At 40.6% G+C, this 24503-nt stretch overlaps 2 protein-coding genes and 1 long non-coding RNA gene across 7 annotated transcripts in view; 1 reads left to right on the top strand and 2 right to left on the bottom strand.

Annotated features, from left to right (window-relative positions):
• ddr1 (discoidin domain receptor tyrosine kinase 1) overlaps positions 1-425 on the bottom strand; it is a 60110-nt gene extending 59685 nt beyond the window's left edge. For all 4 annotated transcript variants that reach the window (XM_086079658.1, XM_086079659.1, XM_086079661.1 and 1 more), the window contains exon 1: positions 146-425. The gene's annotated coding sequence lies outside the window, so the exon portion shown is untranslated. The remainder of the gene's footprint in view (positions 1-145) is intronic.
• Positions 426-6215: 5790 nt separating this feature from the next.
• gnl1 (G protein nucleolar 1) lies at positions 6216-24145 on the bottom strand. 2 transcript variants are annotated; one of them, XR_015095451.1, is made up of 14 exons: positions 23938-24145; positions 22887-23034; positions 21900-22036; positions 21648-21799; positions 21306-21377; positions 20978-21170; positions 19633-19731; positions 19347-19529; positions 19031-19209; positions 18760-18946; positions 18087-18227; positions 16493-17036; positions 7801-8006; positions 6216-6384 (listed from the first exon to the last, which is right to left on the bottom strand). XR_015095451.1 is itself a non-coding variant. In XM_086079441.1 (12 exons), exons 1-12 carry the CDS (start codon positions 24008-24010, stop codon positions 16774-16776), a joined length of 1827 nt encoding a protein of 608 aa, XP_085935567.1. In that variant the 5' UTR covers positions 24011-24145; the 3' UTR covers positions 14535-16773. The 2 variants fall into 2 exon arrangements, 1 of the variants encoding a protein (XP_085935567.1); XM_086079441.1 differs by lacking the exons at positions 6216-6384; positions 7801-8006 and having other exon boundaries at positions 14535-17036.
• LOC147172926 (uncharacterized) lies at positions 11001-12238 on the top strand. Its single transcript, XR_015095435.1, has 3 exons — positions 11001-11107; positions 11395-11460; positions 11561-12238. It is a non-coding gene; the product is annotated as an uncharacterized LOC147172926 (long non-coding RNA).
• Positions 24146-24503: the final 358 nt, after the last annotated feature.

Genomic DNA, 24503 nt, shown 5'->3' with positions numbered 1-24503 from the left:
GGGGGGGCTACGTCAGCGTGGCGGCCGTCCAGAACCGCTTCAGGACCAGACTGACGGACGCCAAGCCACACGCAAACAAATCACACACACACACACACGTGACATTGCAGCCGTAAATAGGACAGACAATGTCGGGCAAACGTACCTCAAAGAGCCCCAGCCGCTACTTTCTGACAGCACCCAAAAAACTTTTCGGTCACTCCGCTTCGGACCCGCTTTCTGTAAGTGTCCACGGCACAAAATTCCCCCAAACGTTCGCTCCAAAGTCGGCGAGTTGGCTTAGCTGGCTTGCTTGGCGCACTTCCACTTGTCACAAGGAAACATAAAAAAAAAAAAAAGTCCGGTTAATGTTGCGAAGGAGAAGCCAGACAGTTCCGCGTCCGTCCGTGAATGTGAGCTCGCTGGTTGTGGCGACTGGCGAGGCAGCAGGCAGGCAGCCGGCCCACAGCGGGCGCCACCAGGTGCTCATTTACATAACTGCACCGGCTGTGGCCAATCACGGCTGAGAGCAAGGTGCCTCGTTGGATATTCAAGACGGCGCATGATCCAATGAGAAGCTGCGGTGGGCGGGGCTTTGTGTCTGACAACAACTTTAGAGTGAAACTGAAGTGTGTGTGAAAAGCCTTTTAAAATACTGCACAGGAGCTCTGATTCCATGCCTTGTTAACCCTTTGCTCCCAATAATAATCACAATACAGTAGAAACCGGACTGGTAGGCTTTAGTCCTAAAAAAAAAACATGAAGTCACTCTAATATTATTGATAGTTAAACATGAATACTGCCTCTAAATGTCGGGAAACAAGCGGAAAATACTTAAATAATCATTAAATAAACTGTATTGCACATAAGTTCAATTAAATGCCTGAATAAATGTTTGCAAACAATCACTTCTAAAAGATTACATGCAAATGCATTTAATTTAAAAAGTTGTATTGTATATTATTTGAACTGTAAGTTATCTTTTTGTGATACAAACCAAACCATCATGGGTAACCTAATGTGTTTATTTATCATTATTGTTATTTCATCCTATTAATTCCCAACATCAACTCTGAATTGTCTTTTAGTGTTACAAACCAGCTTGTTTAGGCCATTTAATGTGGACCCCGCTGCTTGTGAAGGCAACTTTATTACAGAGCGTTGATGGCAAAACAGCATAGCATTACGGCCCCTGGGCTATCATGAGTCAGATTGAAGGCTTTTGCAGTAAAGCACAGCAATGAGGCAGCAAAAGGCTGAGAGTTGTTGATATGGGACCCTCAGGCAGAAACAGAAACTGGGAGGAAAATTTGCGCTTCAAAAAGAGCCGCCTGTGCGCGCGCGCGCGCGTGTGTGTGTTCATGCAGTTCTGCAGCAAAAGCTTTATCGTCTGTAATTTCCTTACGTGTTGGTACATGCCCGTTTGACTGGGAGGACGACGAAAAGTTGAGCTCCAGGGGACAATAAAGGTCATTAACACGCTGGGATCCACCTTGGACTGACACGCGGACACTGGGACACTGTTTACTGCACACTTGTGGGCCATAAATGCCGTCGAAAGATGCACTTTCACCCAGTAAATGAAATATATGACAGTGAAGCCTGATACATTCCAGACCCGACTGCAATAGGTGAAAATCTGTTATATAGAGAACATGTGAACTCGTTCACACAAATATGAGGCATTGTGACCAAACACGGTAGCTTCTCTATTCTTTTCATTGAAATTCAAGAAATTCAGTGTCCCCAAAATTGACCCCTGTGGAACACCACACGACAGTGGGGCAACGCAAGAATCAGACAGCAACAAACTTGAAAAGGTTGAACATACAAACAGCATAGAGCAATACTCACATGCACATATTCTCTATTCTCTGCGGGGGAAAAAAACGAATATTGGTGCGTCATCTGTTTTTCCAGTAGACCTCAGTGCTGCCCTCACATGCACAATGTGGTACTACACTTAAGGTGCGCAACTTTAAATTAAAACTTGTATGCTTTCAAGAAAAACACGTAAAAATTGGGGGGGGATGAACGATCAACCGTTTATATGGTAATAAAATGAAATCTAAGTTAAAATAATAATACTGTTTAATATGTCACATAGCAACCCCCAGATTCCATGCAAAAATGCCCCCCTAGAGGTTGTAACTGTCGGCGATGACATCAGAGCAATGTGATTTAATGTTTAGTTTTGTAAGCGCGTTCCATCACGGGTTTTTCAACCTTCGATGATGTCAGCTAATGGAGAAAAAAAGCTCAGTATTCCCCGAGTAACACATGTTTGGGTCGGAGAAAAATGATGAATGGTGCGTTCACTCGCCTGAAATGAGATGCACATTTACTTGTTGATTGAGTTTGGACTGAGAAATGGCAACGCTATCACACGGCAAAATTAAGCAATTATCGTTTTCTTTTTCACGATACAGTCATGATAAATTAGCAACAGATGTGCACTTCTCACCAGACCCGTCGCCAGGGGGCTGCGATTTGAAAGAATACATTTGAATAGCAACATTGAACACGTTTGCGTTTTTTGCTGCGTATGAACGTCCACCTTTTCTACAGATGAACCACAAAATTGGTGAGAAGCATCATAGTTAGAACGCCCGGTTCGAATCTGAGGCCTTTTAAAGTCACACGCATTCAGGCACAGATCCTACAGTACAGTTGATGATGGCGACCCTAAGTGGGCAAAAATCAAATCTGCACCACACATGCGTATATTTTGGCTTTTGCGTGATGCTTTAAAAAAAAAAAAATGCTGTAATGAAATGGATTCCGATCACGTTTTAAAACATAACCCATTTGATAAACGAGGAATTACTGTACATTGTTCCCCCACTATGTTGCAGTTTGTTAGCGTGTTTTTAAAAAAAAGGGTTTTTACAGTACAGTATACTGTAATGTGGGAAAGGAGAGCCACAGACTCCAGTGTACTTTTTTGTTTTGTTTTGTTTATTGAGTGAAAATAACGTTACTGTGTGTTAAGTTGAAAAATTCTTCATGTTTAAAGAAAATGGGGCAACGCAAAACTATGCACTCGTTTTTTGTATGGTCTTCACCTATTGAGGGGGTGTCACTGTCGGCGAAATTGCGAAGTGACGCGGCAATACAATATACACAAGGATTACCGTATTCATAAAGATCTCATTCTCTCCGTCTGCATCGTTCGCATTCTGCCACTTAGATCAAAAGCAACCGTTAAACTCTCAAGTGTTTGTGATGTTTGCCTTTGATAATGTGACCTGATTAATGTTTTCACTTTCAGCCAAAATCAAAAAGCTTGAATGCGTCCGTCCGTATTAAGCTTACACACAGGAAAGAGCAGATTTCGGATTCCGCTCCCCTGTGTGACTTTTCAACGCTTTATATCCAGCTGCCATTGCTTTGTTGGTCACCAGGGCAACCGTCAATCCCATGGTAGACATTTTGACCTTTTTCCCTGTGATTTCCTTCTTTCATTGTGTCTCTCTCCCCTTTTCCAGCAACCCTGAACTGTTTCCACATTTTCCCTTAAAAAGTGAGTTTCTTACAGGAGGATTATTTGTCACACTTTCTCCCCGCAAACCCTCCCCCCTCCTCTTGCTGAGGCGTTCCGGCTTTTGAGTGAAAAGCATCGGAGCGTGGAGGGCAGGTCTGATCCTGTGAGGAATTCTTTGGGAGAGCGAGGACGTTGTAACACGAGCCGTCGCGTACGAAGAGACGTTGCCTGCGATTGCCAGTAGTTTGTCAGGTATATTCTTGAGTATTTATTTTTCCACAGATTTGTTTTGAAAAAAGGATATCTGAAACTTTCTCCTCCTTACTTTGTCAACGAGTGAGTGAGATGGGTATTTACTGTATCTCATAAAAGTGAGGGCACCCCTAAATTAAAAAAAAATATTTTATCTGTGACGACGCAGAATAAATAACTCAAAGCACGGTCATTTCAAACGGCAACAAAAGTGAGTGCACCCCTGAGTGAAAATGTCCACATTGGGGCACATGAGCTATTTTCCCTGAATGGTGATGTTAAATTCAACTGGGCAGGTATTGGCAAAAAACTCCCTGAGAATAATAGGAAACAATTTTTTTTTTGCTCTATGTTAAGAAGCCTTTTGGCAGATACTGAACAGGTGGAATAAATAGGTACAGCAGTCACATGGGTAACATTAGCAACGATGACACCCACGCGCAAAAATAATAATAATAATAATAATAATTTCATTGTGGGGAGTTATCAAAAAGGGCATTGTAATTGACAGTTAAGATTATTAACTCATTCACTGCCATTGACGGCTATAAACGTCAAAAAAATCATTTGAACTATTTCTATTAGTTAAAAAAAAATAATCCACTTTTGTTAGAAAGAGTAGGAAAACCTGGAATTTTTTTTATTGTACATTTAGAACAGATATACAATTTGTGAGTTAACTGGTGAAGCCATGCGATTAAATCCGATTTAAAAAAATTATCGCCTGACGCCCCGAATTTTTAATAATCTTTTTTTTAATGAATTTATGGCAGTGAATGAGTTAATATTTCAGAGTCTGTATTTTTTTTTTTTACTTTTATTTACAGATTTGAATCAGTACTTTTACTATTTATTGATTTACACAAAAATATGTATTCCGACTAAAAATCCCTGTAAAGTGAGAATAAAATTGTCTTGTAAATTTGACACACCGCAGAAGAGTGGTTTCAACAACCCTGCCAATTTGAATGATTAGGAAAAACAAAGCAAAGCAAAACAAAACACCAAGTCTATGAAATGAGGCTTCATTCATTAAAAAAAATCAATCAAGCCTTTGTTCCGCTTTCAAATGCTGTCCGCTGAATGCGCTAAAACCGCGCCCCGCTCAACTGTTAACCGTCAATCAAATACAACTATGCCTAGCATCTGTCTGACGCCAACACATTCCTACATGTTTGAGACACAAAAATCTATCCGCATAACGTCTTTTGGTGGCTGGAATATATCCCATCCGGACGTGGTGGGTGGGGCCTTCCATGCCATAACAAGAGGCGCTAGCCACAAGCTAGCTTGTGAGCTAACAGGCTTCCTGACGCCGCGGATGAGCAACGGGCTCGCTTCGTCACCTCGCTTGGTGTAATTACGGTTCCCTGCATGACAAATTGAATAACACTTGGGAAGTTAATAAAACAAACAAAAATAACACAGAACTGTTTTGTAAATTGTGGCATTCAGGTAAGATGCATTTTCTAGGGTGTAGGCATAGCCTGCTAGCTAAATGCACGCAACTGCATGCGGTAGCTACATTGCTGCACATTTTCATAATTTATCTTCAAACATGTATACTTTTATTTCAAAACAAATCTCTTGAATTCACTTTCAAAGGTCTTAGTACCGAGTGCGAGTACTAGTTCTTGCCAACTCCAGTGATTGCCTATGGAAAGATTCAAAAAAGACGAGCGCTCACTTTGTTGAAAATACCGCGTCAATTTATCGCCTCTAGCATCAAAACAGCGGGGCGAAGTGGAAACGGCTAAATTAAAAAAAGTATTCGCCTCAGAGGCATGTCATTGGACAACACAAACAGTCCGACTGTATACGCCCCCCCCCCCCCCCCCCACCCTTCCCCGCTCTGACAGCTGTGCAGGGCTGCAAGATTCAGACAACACAGATCACTCGCAGAATGCCAAGCTTGCAGTATGTTGGGTTTGGGAAGCCGCGGAAAACCACATAGCGAGCATACTGACCCGCTCCTAAAACATCTCACGTGTCCTCTTTTCACTGGGAAGGAATCCACAGGCAGGAAATTGGGAGGGCAGGTTTGAACCCCACCATGAGATCCCCTTTTTCCCATATCGCATGTATGTGAGACTTCAAGTTGCGTTTCAGGTGGAGGTTTTAATTGCTTAAATCTTCCGTGGGGATTTTTACACAACTTGATCCAGTTTTAATACCATCATCACATTGCAATTATAGAAAACATCAATACTATGCGGAAGTGCAATATATATACATCGACACAATCAAACATTACAGAAACATATAACGCTACTAGAGATGAATGGTTAAAAAAATATATAATTGTGATTTTTCTTCCACCCTCAATTTTGCAATTTAATAGAAGGTCATTTTTTTCAAGGTGTGTTCTTCCTATTTATTTATTTTACAAACACAAGCAAAACATCTGCATTACCAGAAACAGAATCCGATTGACTTGATCTTGTAGATACGGCTTACGCTCAAATTGAAGCAAATGAACCATGAATTAATATGAACATTTATTCATCTACTTTCCAGTTGTTAACTTACAAAAACCGCCCCCCCCGCGTCCCCCATTCGTGAAACCCGCCTGGACTCTGTCAATTGTGAGTGTCACCAGCTTTGTTTCATCGGCCTCCTCAGAGAACATCTCAGCGTTGTCACGAGGTCGCGGGGGTCAACGTCCGGCCCTGGGGGAGGTTGTCGTATTTAGCTTTCTTTCAAGGTGAGGAAACCGACGACATCGGCATCTTTTTTTTTTTCTCTCTTTCTGTTAGCCATTCTGTTCTATGTTTAGAAGGAAGGCAGTAAAAAGTGGTGCGTCTGTTTTAATTACAAGTCAGCCACATGCAGACATCTGAAATATCATCCTGTCAAAACGAAACAATTTACGGCTTGCTTAAGCCTCTTATAAGATCCGCGGCAGAAGTTTGTTTGCTAATTGGCAGGATTAGCTAACAAAAGCTTGTGGAAGGTGCTAAAAAAAAAGAGAATGGGCTTTATTTTTGGGTGGAGTAAAAGAGAGAGTCAGGATTCCCCTGGATCCTCATTACAGTAATGTTGGAGATCTCAGTTTTGTTTTTTGTGTTTTTTTTCTTTTATGTGGCACTTAATGTACAAAGTTTGAGAACGTTTTGTCAAAGTAAAAGCCCGGAATTCAAGATGGCCCACAGCCTGTTTAATTTCCCGCATGTATAATTTTTTTGATGCACTGTTACGATAAATGTGACGCTCACTCCAATTTGGAGTTGATCGGTGAAAATTAAGAGCATCGTGGAGTTCATTTTTGGAAGGTGCTTAACTCATTCACTGACATAAATTAATTAAAAAAAAAAGATTATAAAAAAATTAGGGGCGACAGGCGATTACAATTTTTAATTGTAATTTATCGCATGACTTCACTTGTTAACTCACGATTGATCACAAATGTTATGTCGGTTCTAAATGTGCAATAAAAAAATTCTATGTTTTCATACTCTTGTTAACAAAAGTGGGGGGAAATGTTAAACTAATAGAAATAGTTCAAATTAATTTTTGACGTCTATAGCAGTGAATGAATAAAAAAAAGAAAAGAAAAGATTATTAAAAATTTGGGGCGTCAGGCGATTAACATTTTTAATCGTAATTAATCGCATGACTTTACTAGTTAACTCACGATTAATGACACATTTTATATCTGTTATAAATGTACAATAAAAAAAATCTAGGTTTTCATACTCGTGTTAACAAAAGTGGAAAAAAAGTTAAACTAATAGAAATATAGTTCAAATGAATTTTTGACGTTTATAGCCGTCAATGGCAGTGAATGAGTTAAAGCACCCCCAAAATGTAAGTGCTCTTTAGATATATATATATATATATATATATATTATTTTTTACTGGGTCATTTTTTTAGCTACAAAAGTGTTAAACAATAGTTGGTTGAAATCGAAAATTTTAACCAAAATTAAAAAAAATACAGTAATACTCTCCTTTTCCCTCAAACACGGTTCGATCCACCCGATCAATGAAACGAGCCCACCGGATGTGCTCGGAAATCGTCACCACCTCAAAAACTTCCAATCCGAGAATCCCCCGTGGGTTTTTATCATCGGAATCATACATACTGTACAGAGGCGTGAAGTGGGTTGGCTGTTTGTCATCGCGCACACACGCCCGACCCCCTGCCCGCCAGGGGTGACGTCACACTTCACAGTCCTCCACTCCCTGGGGACTTCCTCAGCTGTAGCAGTGCACGGAGGAGAGGCTGGTAGTGGTTGGGCTCACTTTTGGGGGCGTCGGGTTTCTCTTTCAGAAAGGCTCTGCTTTTCCTCTGTACACACACACACACATACAAATGTGACAGTGTGGTGGGCTGCCACTTGTGCTTTGGTATTCATGAAGCTCCTCCGCAACTGTTCAATCTTCCATGATGCAGCTTCCTTTTCTTTCACCTGCCCAACATAGACGTTTTTAATGAATGCGCTTCCTCTCGTACACGTTCCTTATCTGAAAAATGGCACTTGGTCAAGAGAAGACCCCCACCAACAGGGGTGGTCCTAGCTTGACTGGCATCATTTTTGCATGGCACAAAACAAATAAGGCGACCCCCCCCCCCACCACCCACTAAGGGAACCTTATAATTAGGGGTGTGCCCAAAAAAATCGATTCTCGGAATCGATTTTAAATGTCCCAAAATCTATTTTATTTAAATTATTTGATACCGTCTTGCCTTTGTCTGTGTGTGCCTTTATTTGGAACGCTGTTCATGTCGTACCCGGTTGGGCCACTGAGCGGTTCCACGCGGTCTAATACACTGTTAAGTTGTAGCCACATTAAAGAGTAGAAGGAAAAAGCCACGATCAAGTTATTCCAATAAAAGTTGTTTTTTTTCCCCAGCGTGGAGCCGTTCTTTTGAGTGATAAAAGTGCCGCGAGTATTAGCATAATTAGCATTAGCGAGTCAGACTGGAGTAGATCATTACAATTCCTTGCACATCTATAGATTGAAGCAAAAATCATTGTCAATCAAATCATATTGAATCAAAAACCGTTCTTAATCGAATCGCAGACCCAAAAATCAGAATCAAATCGAATCGTGAGACATTCAAAGATTCCCATCCCTACTTATGTTAACGATTAGCAGAGTTGTCCCAATCTGGTCATGTGATCGGAAATTAGGGCCGATCACTTTATTTTTCAGCTGACCAGTATCGGTTTAAAAAGATGGGGTTTTAAATTTTATTCCATTCTAAAGTTGAAAATAATATATTTGAGTTGTTTTCTTGAGTTGAATAACTGCTGACTTACAGCCATATAAAAAGGTATGTCAGGTTACCTTTTTTTGAATAAAATAATAATAATTAAGATAGTCAAGACAATTTGGATGCGTTTTTTTTTTTTCGTTGCATGGTCAAGATATTGGTTGGAGACTGTATCGGCAGAACATTTTATATTTATTCACCACAATGTTATGAGTAATATTATTGTAATCGTAAATAGTTAGTTTCTTTGCATATTTGGAAACATTTTTAGTAGTGGCACCAATTTTTATTTCATACACTACTCACCTCCATTTTTAATTTTTTTTTTTTTTAAGTAACCTTACGGGCCGAGTCAAATGTCATTTTTATTGTATGCTGTGGACCGCTGAAAAAAAGACGGTGAGCCGCAACTGGCCCCCGAGCCGTAGTTTTGGACACCCCTGGTCCACAATGTGGAATGACCTTCCTCAGGACAAGCACGGCAGAAAATGGATCAACGGCTGTGTTATCTAACGTTTGTTTGCACTTGTATGCCAGTTATGAATTTTAAAGTACTACTTGAAGTGTTAATAAATATTTAACGACTGCGTTGGACGTTTGGCTGTATAGCAACAATGCTCACATCGTCTTAGTTAAAATTCCAATAGTGAGCCAAACTAGGCCCCTTTTAATCAAGCACTTTGACCCTTTGGTCTTTGTCACCACGGCAACCAGAGTCTGACCAGCTTTCCGCCTCCGCGCCCGGATCTACATCCGTCTATTTCCTGAACTCTACTGGGAGAGTTGGCAGGCAGCAGGAATGGATGGATGGCTGGCTGAGGGGGTGAGGAATGGTGGTGGGTGGGGGGGGGGGTCAGTCAAGTCGCAGAGGTGCGAATGAGTGCCATTGCAATGCAGTGAGAGGTGGTGCTAAAAATACCCCAGTGACACATGGGCTCCAGTTCGCAAACGGCGCATAAACGCACAGTCCAAGTGACTTACGGTATACTTACTCACAGAGTCGAACAATGAAAATGCACTGGAAGTACAGCCAAAATATAGACTCTAAATTCTGCTAATTTTATCTTTACATGCAGTCAATAACACTTTCAAAACATGAATATAGTCAGATTTGGAAAAACATGAAAAAAAAAACGAGGGTTACTCCTTTTTTAACCCAAATACTAAACGGAAGTTTGGCTTGTGTTCTGCGAATAATCTATTCGCGAGGAATCTTTGTCTTTAGAGCACACTACTATACGTGGGCGGCCATCTTACATTGCTCCTCGCTGATTAGCATAATTTCAATATTTTAATCTCTTCGCATCGTGTTCAAGTTAAAAATGCCACAGTGTGCATAGATACACATGTATATGTGTGTATATAAGTCAATACGTCTTGGCAGAAAAACGCACGCAGAGGGAAACAAAAATGGCGCAAAATGGCGGTGCAGCACAGCCGGACACTTTCGGAGCAAGGAGGAAACGGACTAATTTATTATTATGATGAGTGACATGAAAATAATGTCTTTTATTGACAGTGAATTGTTTTTCATTGCAGATAGTTAAAAGCGGAAATGGCATCTAGTTGTGTAACGACGTAGTAAACGACCAAAATATAAACATTATTTTATTTTATTCAAAAATGGCAACAAGGATATCTTCAGTTTAATGATGCTGTCTGCCATCTAGTGGAAGAGCATTTAGTTGAAAATCGCCGCTTTAGATGCTCACTAAACTGGAAAAAAATAAATATTTGAAGAGTATGAACTAGATTCAACCCCTTACCTCTTTTCTATTAGATGGTTAATGGGAATAGCATGAAAGGGAATATTAAACAAGAGTATCAAGCCTAGAGCACAACAACAGAGGACAACTGTGTGTGTGTGTTCAAGAGTGAAAAAGTATGACTGCTAACACTCTAGGATACAATTTGGCTGTCAATCAAGTCGCACAAAGCGTCAATGTCCACAGACTGCCCAAGAATAGCAGGGTACACAAACACATTGACAACAGTTGTGACCCAGTTTCCCCACAAAAGGTCCAAGCTGAACACATCGATGATGTCATCAGCACACACACACAAGCGCGCAATGAGATCACTGCACTTGAACGACACTTCAAAAATGTCGATGGCTCGCCACGAGTGACCACTTCTTCGTTGTTCCAGATCAGCTCAAGCAAATTTTGAATGTAAGTTCAAACTTACATTTTCGTAGTAAACCGAGTAACATCAAAGAACGAATTCAATCAGTTTTTAGTGCAGCGGCACTTGACGCTGTGGGGGAAATCAAGGACTCTTATTGATTTTTAACAATATCCAAAATGCGTCATACTTTTTTTTGTAACAGCTCTATCAAGATTATTTTTCACCAAACCTTCAAACTAGACTGATACATCCGCCGGCTGATTATATCAGACAATATTTGGTGTTTTCAATGTTTTGTTTTGTTTTCTCTCTCTCTCTCTCTCTCTCTAAGATGTTCAGTAGGCAGGTTTCCATCGCTGATTGGTTCAAACTATGAAGCCAACTTGTTAGCCTATATGTGAGTATTTTCCAATTAAAATCAGTTCTTGTTACATATCCCTACCCTAATGAGGATAAAACTCTGACATCACACACTTCCATCTTGACCCACATTGTAGTGTGCCGCAAAGTCAAGCCAAAGGGATAAGCGGCGAAAAGAAAGCGCACGGTTTTGACAGCATGTCTGTCCAAGCCTGGAAGACTCCAGAATAACAACACGGTGGACGTGCGTGTGTTGTCATGCAGCCGTCTGGATGTAATTAACTGCTATCTACGTCTGGGCTGCAGCGCTCCCGAGTTCGATCCCAAACAATTCCAGATGTCGGGAGACGATCTCGTCAGCCGCGGATGAGAACCATACGAGCTGGCAAGCCATCGCGATGATGCGCAATAAAATAAAATACAAATGAAAAAAAGAGATGGGAGTTTCCAGGCTCTTCCCGACTGTAAATAATGTTTATGGTGGCGCTCTTTGGTGATTATCGTCACACTGTCAGGAAGGGCGGGGAGCAATTAACATAATGACATAATAAGTGAGGCCACATGACAAGAGGAGCCATTCGGCGTCGAGTGCGATGATCTTTAAAATGGGATTTCGTCAACCCTCGAAGACTTTTGAGATGTTCAAGAGTGAGGAAAGGACCCATTTATCATAGAGGAACTATGTTGAAGTGAGCTGAGGAGCTTCAGTAGTGCTTTGCTGCCATCTTGTCAGATCGTGGCGCCAAGGAATGATGTAAAAGTGTGTTGAGGAGCTTAGTAAAGTAGTGCTTTGCCGCCATAGGCATATACTCGCAGATTTTCACTTTTTGCGTTAGTAGCGTTCAACGTACTATCAACGATACATCCCGATATTGATTATGTGTAGGAATGGCAGAGTAACTCAGAATGCAAAACTTTCACGATATTTGATCAGCCATAATCACGATGCGACATCGCAATATATTACTGATATCACGATACACCGATTACGTGATAATCCGGAAAATCGGTACATCCCAAAATCTATTAGTGATGTCACAATAGTTTGACAATGTATCACAAAGAATACATTGGATGAAAACTATTCAACGATACAGTACATCATGATATCAAGTAGGGTGCACTGCAAGTGGCAGAGAAACTCACGGTGCAATATTTTAACGTTAATATCCCAATATAATAATATCACAATATCATGATAACCGATGTGATGGAAAATTACAATATCATAATGATAAATATCATGATAGTGATTATGCATTAATTAATATAATGCAAAAATCTGTTTAGGGGTGGAAATCAGAGTAGGTCATAATATCACTGGAATCGCAGAGTAATTCAGGATACGATGTCGCCAGACAATACATAGAAAAAAATGTACAATATTGCTATTGTAGTAACCCTTGATATATCTTCATACAATATGAGATTATGTGATAAATGTTAGAATATTGATATTTTTTCCCTCCGCTATCAACAGCAACTTGTTCATCTTAAGACCCAAATTCAAAATGTGGTTTCACACTGAGACTCAAATTTGTAAACACCACTGTATGTTTTATAACATAAAGAACAAAGAAAAAATTAACTTGGCCGACAATTAGCCACAACAAATGTTCTTTTTTGATGAATTATGTGATAAATCATTAAATAGGCAAGCTCCAAATTCATACTTGCGTTAGTCCACATTATCGCTATTTTCCACATGGCAACTAAATAGATTCAATTTGTATTACAAGCAAGTGTTGTGACTGTCCATTTGTCTTCATTGCCTGCAATCCGCTTTGTACAACATCCATGTGGAAAACGGCCAATTAAATCATTTTAGGATGCGAGGAGCGTGCAGCTGCTCCAACATTATGTCTCACTCACACACACAAATTGTATGTTGATATGAGTTATGTGCAAAGATTATCAACAGTAATTAGGGAGACATCCAAAGATGTTATCCCAGATTTCCTCACTGATTTGAATCCTTCTCGGAAGTTTCGGTGTCAAAGCACGCAGAGTGGAAAAGTTCACGCCGAGGTCTGTTTCCCGTTTAATGAGTTGCGTCTACAAGTGAAAGTTCTCGTTTCATCTTCACTTTGAAGTGAAATTGTTTTTGTTTGTTAGTCAGCGGTGTAGAAACTCTATAAACAGATTTTTTTTTTCTAAATATATACATATTTCGAAGAAAATTTTCAAAAACATGCAGACTGGGATGTAGTATTATGCTAGCTAGCTAGCTAACTGCTATTCCCTAGAGACTACAATTTACAAACGGCTCATTGTCGTTATTTAAATTCCTCAATGAGAAGATGTTCGCTAGCGACTCTCGCTATAGCATAGAAAGCCATTATATATTTATTTTCTATATATATATCATACACATTTGAAGATAACTGTCAAAAACATACAAAGACTGAGATGTAGTATTATGCTAGCTAGCTAGCTAACTGTGCCCTACAGCACCCAAAAAATCGTATTCCCTAGAGACCACAATTTACATTTAACAGCTCAGTGTCGTTATTTCAATTCCTAAATGAGAAGATGTTCGCTAGCGACTCGTTATGGCATGGAAAGTCATGTTTAATTTAGCGATCCCATTATAGCGTATATTTTTTTAGCAGATTTTTTTCAATGGGTGTCAGTGCACAGATAACTTTATTTAGAGTGGTGCCACAAAGAATCACTGAATTATATGTTCAAAATTGTCATACTTACATTTTATCTTGTAGAAGTGCTTGTTTCAAACATCTTATTTAGATATGGGAGTTTGATGCCATAGTTGTTGGCTCTTACCTTTACATATTCGCCATTCTTCTTTAGCCAATTTGATCCTTGAGTTGAAACGGTAACATCCTCAGAGTTCCCTCCATACTTGCCTCATGAGGTGGCCTCCCCCTCCGCATCATATAACCTTGGCAGGCACACTATGTTGAAAATGCACAATTTTCAAACAGCAAACATGGAAGGCATGGCATGTTATGAATGCCAAGTCCAGTCTTTCACAAGTTTTAAGTCTCAAGTTCTAAAATTGGCCACCGAGTCCCCCCACTTCTGCGCTCCAGAGTAGTTCTGTAGTTTTCTTTCTTACAGATGCAACGACCCCCCCCCCCCCCAAGAAGATGGCTTCAAGGACTATCTTTTTTATTGCAGAAATCAGTCCATTTAAGAGATTTGGGAACAAAATAAGAAATGGGGCAGGCATTACAACACACAACCACTTTATAACCTTCCCGAGGAAATATAAGGAAATGAAAAATATATATGTCGGTGCCATATGATGGAACAGCAAAGGAGGAGAGGCAGACACAGCACTTAAAAAGTCCGCTTTTATCACGGCGAGAAGATCGAGAGGAAGGTTTGTCTCGAGCCAACGTGACAAGATAAGCAGCGGGTAACACCAAAGTCACGTTTAATGACATAACACGGCAGTTTGCTTATCATGGCGGGACACATGGAAGCCGTAATCGCCTTCTGTGCGGTTAAAGGAACATGTGGAAGTTTTGGGGGAAACATAACACGCTCAATAACTGGAGTTTTGTTTGCTCTGGGCACGATGACGATGATGATGATGATGATGATGATGATGATGTTACCCGCCACACACGGCGATGAAAAGCAAAAAAGTGCTTTGGTGGAGTGAGCGTGTGGCGTACTCCCATTTCAATGCGATTGTGAAGCCAAGTAGTTAAAACACTACCGGTGGTTTAAGAATCACTGGAATCCAAAGCCACACCAAAGAACACAGCGTTGTGAGAAACTCGACACTCTCCGTAATCGGAGAATTGAACCTCTTAACTGCTCAGACCCGTTTTCTGCTGACCTAATGACGCTCTCGTGATTGAGTACGTTTAGCGTCTCAGCTGCGGGGGTCACGCGGCACTATTGATCGGGACCACATGAGGGATGGGCATTTCCCTTCTTATTGAACGGGATAGTAAAAATATGATGCAATATTGATTTTGAGCTGCTCCAGTTGCAAGTTTGTATTTATTAAGAATTGATTGCTTCTATAATTACGACATGATGATGATGATGATGATGGTGGTATTGCGAGGTGGATTGAAGACATGGGTACATACTACATATTCAATACAGGCCAAAGGTTTGGACACACCTTCCCGTGCAATGTATTGTCATGACTATTTAACATTGTAGATTCTCACGGAAGGCATCAAAACTATGAACGAACAAATGTGGAGTTATGTACCAAAAAAAAAAAAGGTGAGACAACAGGTTTCATATTCTCGTTTCTTCAAAATAGTCACTCTTTGCTCTGATGATTAATTTATTTCTGCACACTTTTGGCATTCCCTCGATGAGCTTCAAGAGTAGTCACCTGAAATGGTTTCCCCAGAGGTGAGAATGCCAAGAGTGTGCAAAGCAGTCATCAGAACAAAGGGTGGCTATTTGGAAGAAACTAGAATCTAATTTGTGTGTTTGTAAATAGTAATGAGAATAAAGCAAACACATCGAATGTGATGTGTGTGTGTGTGTGTGTGTGTGTGTCCAAACTTTTGGCCTGGACTGAGCACTGCAGCTTAAACATTTTCAAGCGAGGGGAGACCGCACACAAAATAAGGGGAAAAAAAATCAGGATAATATTTTAAAGACCTTGGACAAATGGCAATATTGTTGGTATGTGTGCACCCCACTTTAGACAGCAAACTAACTAAACTGACTCAACAGTGCCTCTACTGACTGTAGCCTAGTACTGCACTCCATTTTGCCTTTCCAGACAATTGATGACGATGCCCATCCTTGAACCAGACTGATGCATGTTTGTTTTTTTTATCTCCTCTGAGAACATGCGCACAAAAAACCCCCATCAAACCCGCACCCAGTGTCTGACATCAGGAGAAAAACTTTGTGCATTAACAAGCAGAGCTGAGGCACAGCATGGAGTAGAAAAATATGTTCTCTATTAGGGGTGCGAATGTGCAAATATCAGGAAATTATGCTTCTTCTTTTTTTTTTTTTACTTTCAACTTAATTTGTTGAGCTCTGGCAACCATTCAGCATACATTATGCAATATGTATGAAGAAATAACGCAGAGCCCAGAGGTGATTTTGTTCAGTACCTTCTGCCATGGAGTGGCTTTGTTGCAGAACAGGAGCAGAATCCGTGTTGTCTCATTAGCAGGTATGCTAACTAGCTTCCTCAGGTGACAATCCTGCTTTAAAGTTGGCAGAAATCCAAAATAATGATCATGTCAGTCTTATCATATATATATATATATATATATATATATTGGAAAGGATTACGACACATAAGATGGAATGCATCTTGAGCAGCGGCTGGGGAGGAAGAAACGGGACTGAAAAGAGTTTGGGTGGGAGACGTCAGAAGAACTCCTTCTCGTCACTCACATTCGTTTTCCCGGAGGACATTAAACATGTTGACGGCCAAGCCGGACGTGCTCTGCTCCTTCCGCCTGGGCTGTCCCGAGCCCTCGTCTTCGTCGCCGTCATCGTCGTCATCCGCGTCCCGGTCTCGCTCTTCTTCGGGCTCGGTGCTGGACTCGCCGTCCTCTTCGTCGTCCCTCTTCCCCGTGGCGTCGTCCTCCGACGTCCGTCCTTGCAGGGCGAGGATCTCCAGGATGTCCGTGTGGCTTTCCCAGTGCTCTGAGCATCGCAGACAGAAAGGGTGTGAATAGGTGCAAAGGAATACTTTTTTAAAATTGTTTTATTACGTTTATGTTTTAAATAGGGATGTTATGCAATTAAAATCGTTGAATCGTAATTAATCACATGACTTCAATAGTTAACTCAAGATTAATCATAAATTTTGTCTGTTCTAAATAAAGTTTCATACTTTTCCATAAAAGTGGGAAAAAAAATGTTAAACTAATAGAAATATAGCTGCATTTTTCAGTCATTGATATGGTAATTTCACAATGATTCATAAAATTGAGCTAAAATTAAAAATATGTACTGTAAAAACTTTTTCTGCCACTTGATGGCATAATTGCATGTGTAAGAAGCAGTGCATTTTTCTTTTCATATTAAAAAAGCTTTTTAACATGAAGTAACTTTCTGCACATTTTTTTTAAATTGTAAAATACAACTTGACCCCAGTCTTCACAAATATATGCATTACTATTACATTTATTACTGCAAACATTTGACATGGATGTGTCTGCCAAGTTGTGATTTACAGGCTTTCCCAAGTAAGGGGACGTCATTAATTGTGCATTAAAAAAATGAGTGGCGTTAAAGGAACTTTAAATTAACGCACTCATTTTGACAAGTTAAAACGTGAAAGGGGCAAAATACGATAAAGTCAACCTTAAACACTTCTTGACAATAATATGTTATATGTAACCTCACTTGTCTAAACGTGACATTCTGATTACAATTACATTTGTGGAATATGAGTTATGTTGCAAAATCCAGCTGTTTTTATCCATCCCATGGGCCGGCCATTTTGCCACTTGCTGTCGACTGAAGAAGACATCAATGTTGCTCAGTTCTCAGGTAACGACCAATCACAACTCACCTCTTTTCTGAAACTGAGCTGCGATTGATTGTTACCCGAGTCCTGACCAACTCTGATGTCATTTTTACTCGACAGCAAGTGGCAAACATCCCCTTTAAAAAAATATATATTTTTTTTTTGGTCTCCATATTGCAGATTGTGGAACGGATCTTGCGCTGCTTCAACAAAGAGCTCACCTCTCAGGCAGCTGTAGCCACGCGGTCTGAGGCAGAGGCAGAGGCGGCCGTCAGTGGCTAACCTCAGGAGGCTGCTAGCCGCCCGGTAGACATCATTACGGGCCGCTTTGGCCGTCTTGTAGCCCCTCCTCTCGGCCCACGCTGGAGATGGAGAAGAGCGTCAATACGGTGTAACCTCCAAAAGTCGAGCAATATGAAGTTCCAAGTGAACTATTCACGGAAAATGCGCCTTAGAAATGGAAATGCAAAAAAAATATATATTTTTTTTAAGTAATGTAGCTTATACCTTGGGCCAGACGTTGCCACCATAAATAAATGCTTTTGCAATAAATAAATGGGAAACGTTAAGTGACTTTGTGATCGTCTCCTATAGATTTCCTTTCTTGTCATATAGAAAACAGTGAAGATGATTCCGTTCATTTTGTCTGTTTCTTAGCAGAAAATAAAGTTGCGAGTGGGGTAAAAAAAAAAAAAATTGGCATGCTAGCAATGCTGATTTTGTAAATTGTGAGTGCACAACGGGAGCTGCTATAAAAAATAAATAAATAAATAACTACATGCAATCCTGAGCAATAAACTCAAATTAACAATGCAATTGATTCATCTCAGCCCCACATGTACAGCACACGACACTTAATACTTGGCTTCCCTTCTTAAAGCGACACGCACGTACCCTCGCAAACATCCCAGGCGGTCCAGGGGGCCTCCGTTGAAACCTGGTCTCCATGCTGGGTGTTGAGTTCTTCTAAATTAGGATGCTTGAGCTTCAGCACCGACAGGAAGGGGGTCCTCTCGCACAGATAACCCACAGAGCTGTACGGCTCCTGCAGCTGCGACACCGGGTAGATGCCGGCCAGGATCTAAGGAAACTAAATATGTTACAAGGGAGGGGGGGTGTGGGGGGGGGGGCACAAGGGAGGCTTTTGTAAAGAGTTGACTCGTACCTGCAACTGTTTATCGACATAAGAGGGGAAGACCAGGCCGGGGCAGTCGCAGAGTTTGACGGTGGGGGTGAGGTAGTACGTCTGGAAGTATTTGGTGTGGCCTGGGGTCCGTGACACGCTCACCACCTTCCTGCCGACCAGGCTATTGATTACGGATGACTTGCCAACATTTGGGAAGCCTATTAAAAAAAAAAAGGAAAAAAAAGGGACACATTTTTATTCATTTATTATTATTATTCTTTTAGTTAGAACTTGGAAATCAACTTTGCGTTCCAATTTCAAGTGTAAAGTAACGCAGTGGAAAGAAGATGCCGACCGATGCAACCCAGGGTGAGCACGCCGTCCTTGTAGAGCTCCTGCGTCGGGTTCCTCATCTCCAGGGCGCTATCGCTCTGATGCTCCACCAGCACCGACTCGGCCTCCTCGTCCGGCCCCTCGTCGTCTTGTTGCTCGGCAACGGCGTTTGCCTGGATCTTCTGCTCCCAGCTGGACAGGTCGACTGCGTGTCGGGAAGGTGACATTTTTTTTTTTTTAAGCGGCTCCCGCAGATGTGTTAACAGACCCGGCGAAAGGGTTCATGTCAACAAGCTGAAGTCGTTTACCTCTTCCTGCGGTGATCGCTTGACAGGCCTTCAGGATCTCGGTGGGACCTCCGGCGTAACTCCAGTCGGCCTTCCGCCTCATCCGCTTTTTCTGGAGCACTGTGAGCCGTCAGCCAACAGGCAGGCAATTGTTAGATCGGCAACAAGCCCAAATATGACATGAGAGGTCATCAGGTCTGTCGCGGGAAACAATCCCATTTCAATGATTTGGTCTAAAAACATTTTATTTACTCCAAATACTGTACGTACCTTTGCTCATCTATCTATGGCAACAAGACCCATATTACACAATAAGTAAATTTCTGAGTAAAATTTGGGGCATATATGCGCCGTTACAAAATAATAATAATAATAATAAAATAATAATAATCTGTGCAGTGGTTGGGGACCACTGATCTATGCTAATTTTTATCAGCCCATTTATGGCATTTTACATTATATGTTAGCATTAAGATAGCGAAACTTCTTTAGATTGGTTCAACATTTACGTTAGCTTTTTAAATATATAATTTTTTATTATTTTTGATTTGTGTCTATTTTATAGTTAACTTCAACTAGGAACATAAATAAATAAATATATTTTTTTTTGCTCATCTAGGCCCATATTACACAATAAGTAAATTTCTAAGTAAAATTTGGGGCATATATGCTCCGTTACAAAATAATAATAATAATAATAATAAAATAAAATAATAATAATAATCTGTGCAGAGGTTGGGGACCACTGATCTATGCTAATTTTTATCAGCCCATTTATGGCATTTTACATTATATGTTAGCATTAAGATAGCGAAACTTCTTTAGATTGGTTCAACATTTACGTTAGCTTTTTAAATATATAATTTTTTATTATTTTGATTTGTGTCTATTTTATAGTTAACTTCAACTAGGAACATAAATAAATAAATATATATATTTTTGCTCATCTAGGCCCATATTACACAATAAGTAAATTTCTAAGTAAAATTTGGGGCATATATGCTCCGCTACAAAAATAAATAATAATAATAATAATGAATAAACTATATCTGCGCGGTGCTTGGGGACCACTGATCTATGCTAATTTCCATTAGCCCATCTATGGCATTTTAACATTATATGTTAGCATTAAGCTAGCGGAACTTCTTTAGATTGGTTCAACATTTACCTTAGCTTTTTAAATATAGAATTTAAAATTCTCTTTTGATTTGTGTCCATTTTACAGTTAACTTCAACTCGGAATGACAAATAAGCCAGCGCACTTGGCATCTTAGAGATCTGCAAGCATGAGTGACCTCAATAAAAGGTTAGGAAATACTGCACTAGTCTACTAATCGGCCACTTTTCTTTCACATGGCACGCTCACCAGTGCTGTAGGCCTGCCCGCGGTGCGAGGTGAAGCAGACGATGTGCAGCTGCGGGAATTGCGAAGTCATGTAGTGTTTCCACGCGATCACCAGAGGGGGCGGACACAGGTCCACTTTGTTCAGCACCAGCACCACGTGCTTCTTCACCTCACCGGTGATGTAGCCGTACACCTCGGGGGGGAACTGCAGCACCTGGGAGATACATGATGTCATAATTACCGGTAATCTTCATTAATTGCACGAAGGTAAATGACACGCTAAACCCGAGTGAGTGAGAAAAAACCCTGGCACATATAAAAACACGGGCACATATAAAAAGCCACCTACCGGGTGCCGGATGTCCACGATGAGCAGGACGACGTCTGACATCTCGAACACGCGCCACAGCTGCCTCCATGTCTGACAGAAAAGTGTAAAAAAAAAAAAAAGAATCTTCAAATAAACTTTACACTGTTCCTTGGTTACAATTTTGATGGCTAATCTGGAATAGGAAACTACTGCCATCTAGTGGCAATTTCTTTAACTACAGTCTTCTCATCCAGCAACAAAAAAAGGGTTTATTTTGCTTTTTTTAACGATAGAGAAAAATATCTAAATATAGTGTATTATATAGAATGAGGCATGGTAGCAAACAGACAGGTGATTGAGGACCACTACTCAGAATTGTACCTCCAAGTTGTGCTCAAAGTGGCTGAGGGATCCCGGCGGGTTTCTGGAATGCAAGTCGTCCAGGTACTGCCTGTACGACTTCTCCTCTTTCTTCAGCAAGTCGGCCCGGCTCATCTCGTAGTTCCACGGCGGCCGTCGTGGGAAACCCAGGCCTGGAATAATCGAATTTCACAGCACTCATCCACCCGCTAAGAAGACTTCTATTTACAGACACACCATGTGAAGAACATTTAAAAGAAAAAGAAAAGAGACCTCTCTCTGGCGGGTAGATGTCCTCGATGCCGATTTCCAATAGTTTGTCCGACACGGGCAGCAGGATTTTCTCCTGGGCAATCTTCTTCCTCTTCTCCACTTCCTCTTTGCTCTCCTTCTCAAAGTGAAGACGAAACCTCCAGAGAGGAAACGCAAGGATTTTACTTCACTGTTAACTTCAGCTTTACAGATGCCATGTCCGCTCAGCAGGTGGGGTGTGCCGTGGTTGAGTCTACCTGATGCATTATTATTATTATTATTCCTCAAATATGTTGTTTGATACAACTATCAAAGTGTGTATCATTGATATTAAACAAAACAACCCCGTTATTTTGATTCCTGATGGAGAAGACGGAGGCATTTATTTGAAGTGTGGTGTTTATTTTTTCCACCGGCGCATAATTGAGACATGGTATCAATCACAGGGTCTACAAATGGTGTCATGCTTAGTAACAACCACCCGCCATTTTTCCTAACTTGAAAAAAGGAGGCATTTATTTGAGGTGTAGCCTTTATTTGATTAAGTGGAGAACAAACTCTGCCTTGTCTAATTTACATAGTTGCATTAATGACAAACAAATTAAATTATAACCATTAGCTATTTGTTCCCGAGGGGGTAAAATAAGCATTTATTTGAGGTGTGGTGCTGATTTGTTCGCGTGGACGACAACCGCAGCAATTAATTGGGGCATGGTATCTATCACATCGTCTACCGCACAACATGGTTATTTCAATGGCAATCACAAATGACAAAGGCCAAATATTTTTTTGTCCTGAGGTGAAAATGTTGGCATTTATTTGAGGTGTGGCACTTATTAGTTAAGTTATAGTTCTGAGGTACGGGGATCAAATCTCTGCTCTGGCCCTTCCCTTCCTTCCTTCCTGAAGACTGACTTGTCCAAAGACGTGAATGTGAATGCAAATGTTTGTGTGTCTAGGTGTAGTTATGGAAAATGGATGGTAGCATAATGACACGGACAAAGTCACCTATTGGGATCATGTCGGCTCTCTCGACCAGACGGCTGCTGATTTATCCTGCGAACGTCGGTGGTCTCGCTGTCTGATGTGTCAGATTGCCGATCTCCCCCTCGCTCCACGCTAGCATTGCGGCTACTTGGTCCCGAGCCCGTGTCACCTGGGAGGTAAAACCAGTCAGTCACAGCATAAGCTGCAGTAAAATATGTCTTGTTTTTTTAAGGAACAAGAATATATTGTGTTCAAATAACCTTTGCTCAGAGTTTTATGACAATGCTACACTGAAACTAGTCGTTAGCCTGTCAATAATGTTTCCCAATAGCATTAAGCAAATAGAATCAAAGGCTATAAAAGGTATCAAACTACACATGTAATTCTCTTTACTTCATTTAGTTGTATTTGACAGAAAACTTCAACAGGGACTGGGGTGGAACTTAATTTAACTAGCTTAAACTGTTGCTTGTTGTCAAGGGAGATGAGTTGAGTACGCTTTACAGCGCTCATATAAAGCATCACTGTACTTGAAAGGAAAATATTGTAGACAGGAATGTTTTATAGCTAGTGGGAAGTACAACATTATTAATAGTGATGAATAGTGAAATATTGATGAATTATATTACACGCATTATGTGGTGTGTATGAAACTGTTGACAATCTATTGGACGTTGACTGTTGAAATTAAAGGCATTCAAATTAATATGTACGTGTGCCAATCATAGTGTCACATTCTGCAGTCAAGTTTAAACAATGACATCAAATGAATAAGTGTATACTAGTACTCATATTAATATGCATAAAATTAGCATAGCGTCTCCACACGTGGAAGGAAGTGAAAACCACTAATTGTCACGTCCAGTAGCGTATTATATTATCGTACAGTTTACAATGACAACAATGTTCCACAAACAAGTAGCGTACAGGCTAACAATTAGCCTTACCAAATGTACCGCCAGAATGAAGATAATTGAGAGTAGCATCACCTGAAACTTTAATTGGCTAACAGTTCATGCTAACAAGGTAACGCTTTTTGCCCGTGGTTTTTTTCCTCTCTCTCTCTCTTTACCTCGCTTTCTCTCCCGTTTGACTTGCAGCTGCTTCTTCTTTTGCTTGTTGCTAAATGGCTTTTTCCGGGGCATGTCTATAATGGGTAGTGGGTACAAGTTTTGTTGGTAAATGTCGTCGTCAGCCGCCTGGTGTCGTGAAATGTTTTACAGCGGTGAAGTTTCTCGACTCTGTCCACTTTTCAGTGACGCCATGTTTCACTGCAGACTGCGGAGAATGTCGGGCGAAACCAATGCGATGTTGACGAGCCGAGCGAGTTTGTATCCGAGTAATTTAGGTTTTGTATAAATTATATTACCATAGATTAATTCCTCACACATAACATTGATATACGGACATCACGGTTTTTATATTTTAACAGCTAAATGCAACTGAAATGATAACTGTCACTGATTGTACTCCCCCAGACAATGAGGTCTGTTAGTTTAACCCACTTTTGTAAACACCTCACAATGCTGCATTCAGGTGCTGTGGGATATTTAATGCACGAGTAGGTAATTGCTGTATTTTTGAGAAACAAAAATAAGCAAAAGTCGCACGGTACCTCAATTTAATAGACGTGGGTGT

This window comes from Leptonotus elevatus, chromosome 6 (assembly GCF_054856555.1).
Source record: "Leptonotus elevatus isolate MCC_2025b chromosome 6, RoL_Lele_1.0, whole genome shotgun sequence".
Classification (NCBI taxonomy): Eukaryota; Metazoa; Chordata; class Actinopteri; order Syngnathiformes; family Syngnathidae; genus Leptonotus; species Leptonotus elevatus.
This window is presented reverse-complemented; position numbering and strand designations above follow the sequence as displayed.

Excerpts from the sequence above, each read along its gene's own strand:
- gnl1 (XM_086079441.1), bottom strand. The coding sequence starts at position 24,010 with ATGCCCCGGAAAAAGCCATTTAGCAACAAGCAAAAGAAGAAGCAGCTG. Across the intron at positions 23,035-23,937 it reads CAAACGGGAGAGAAAGCGAG|GTGACACGGGCTCGGGACCA; the intron begins GTAAAGAGAGAG and ends TTTACCTCCCAG. Across the intron at positions 22,037-22,886 it reads AGCCGACATGATCCCAATAG|GTTTCGTCTTCACTTTGAGA; the intron begins GTGACTTTGTCC and ends TCCTCTCTGGAG.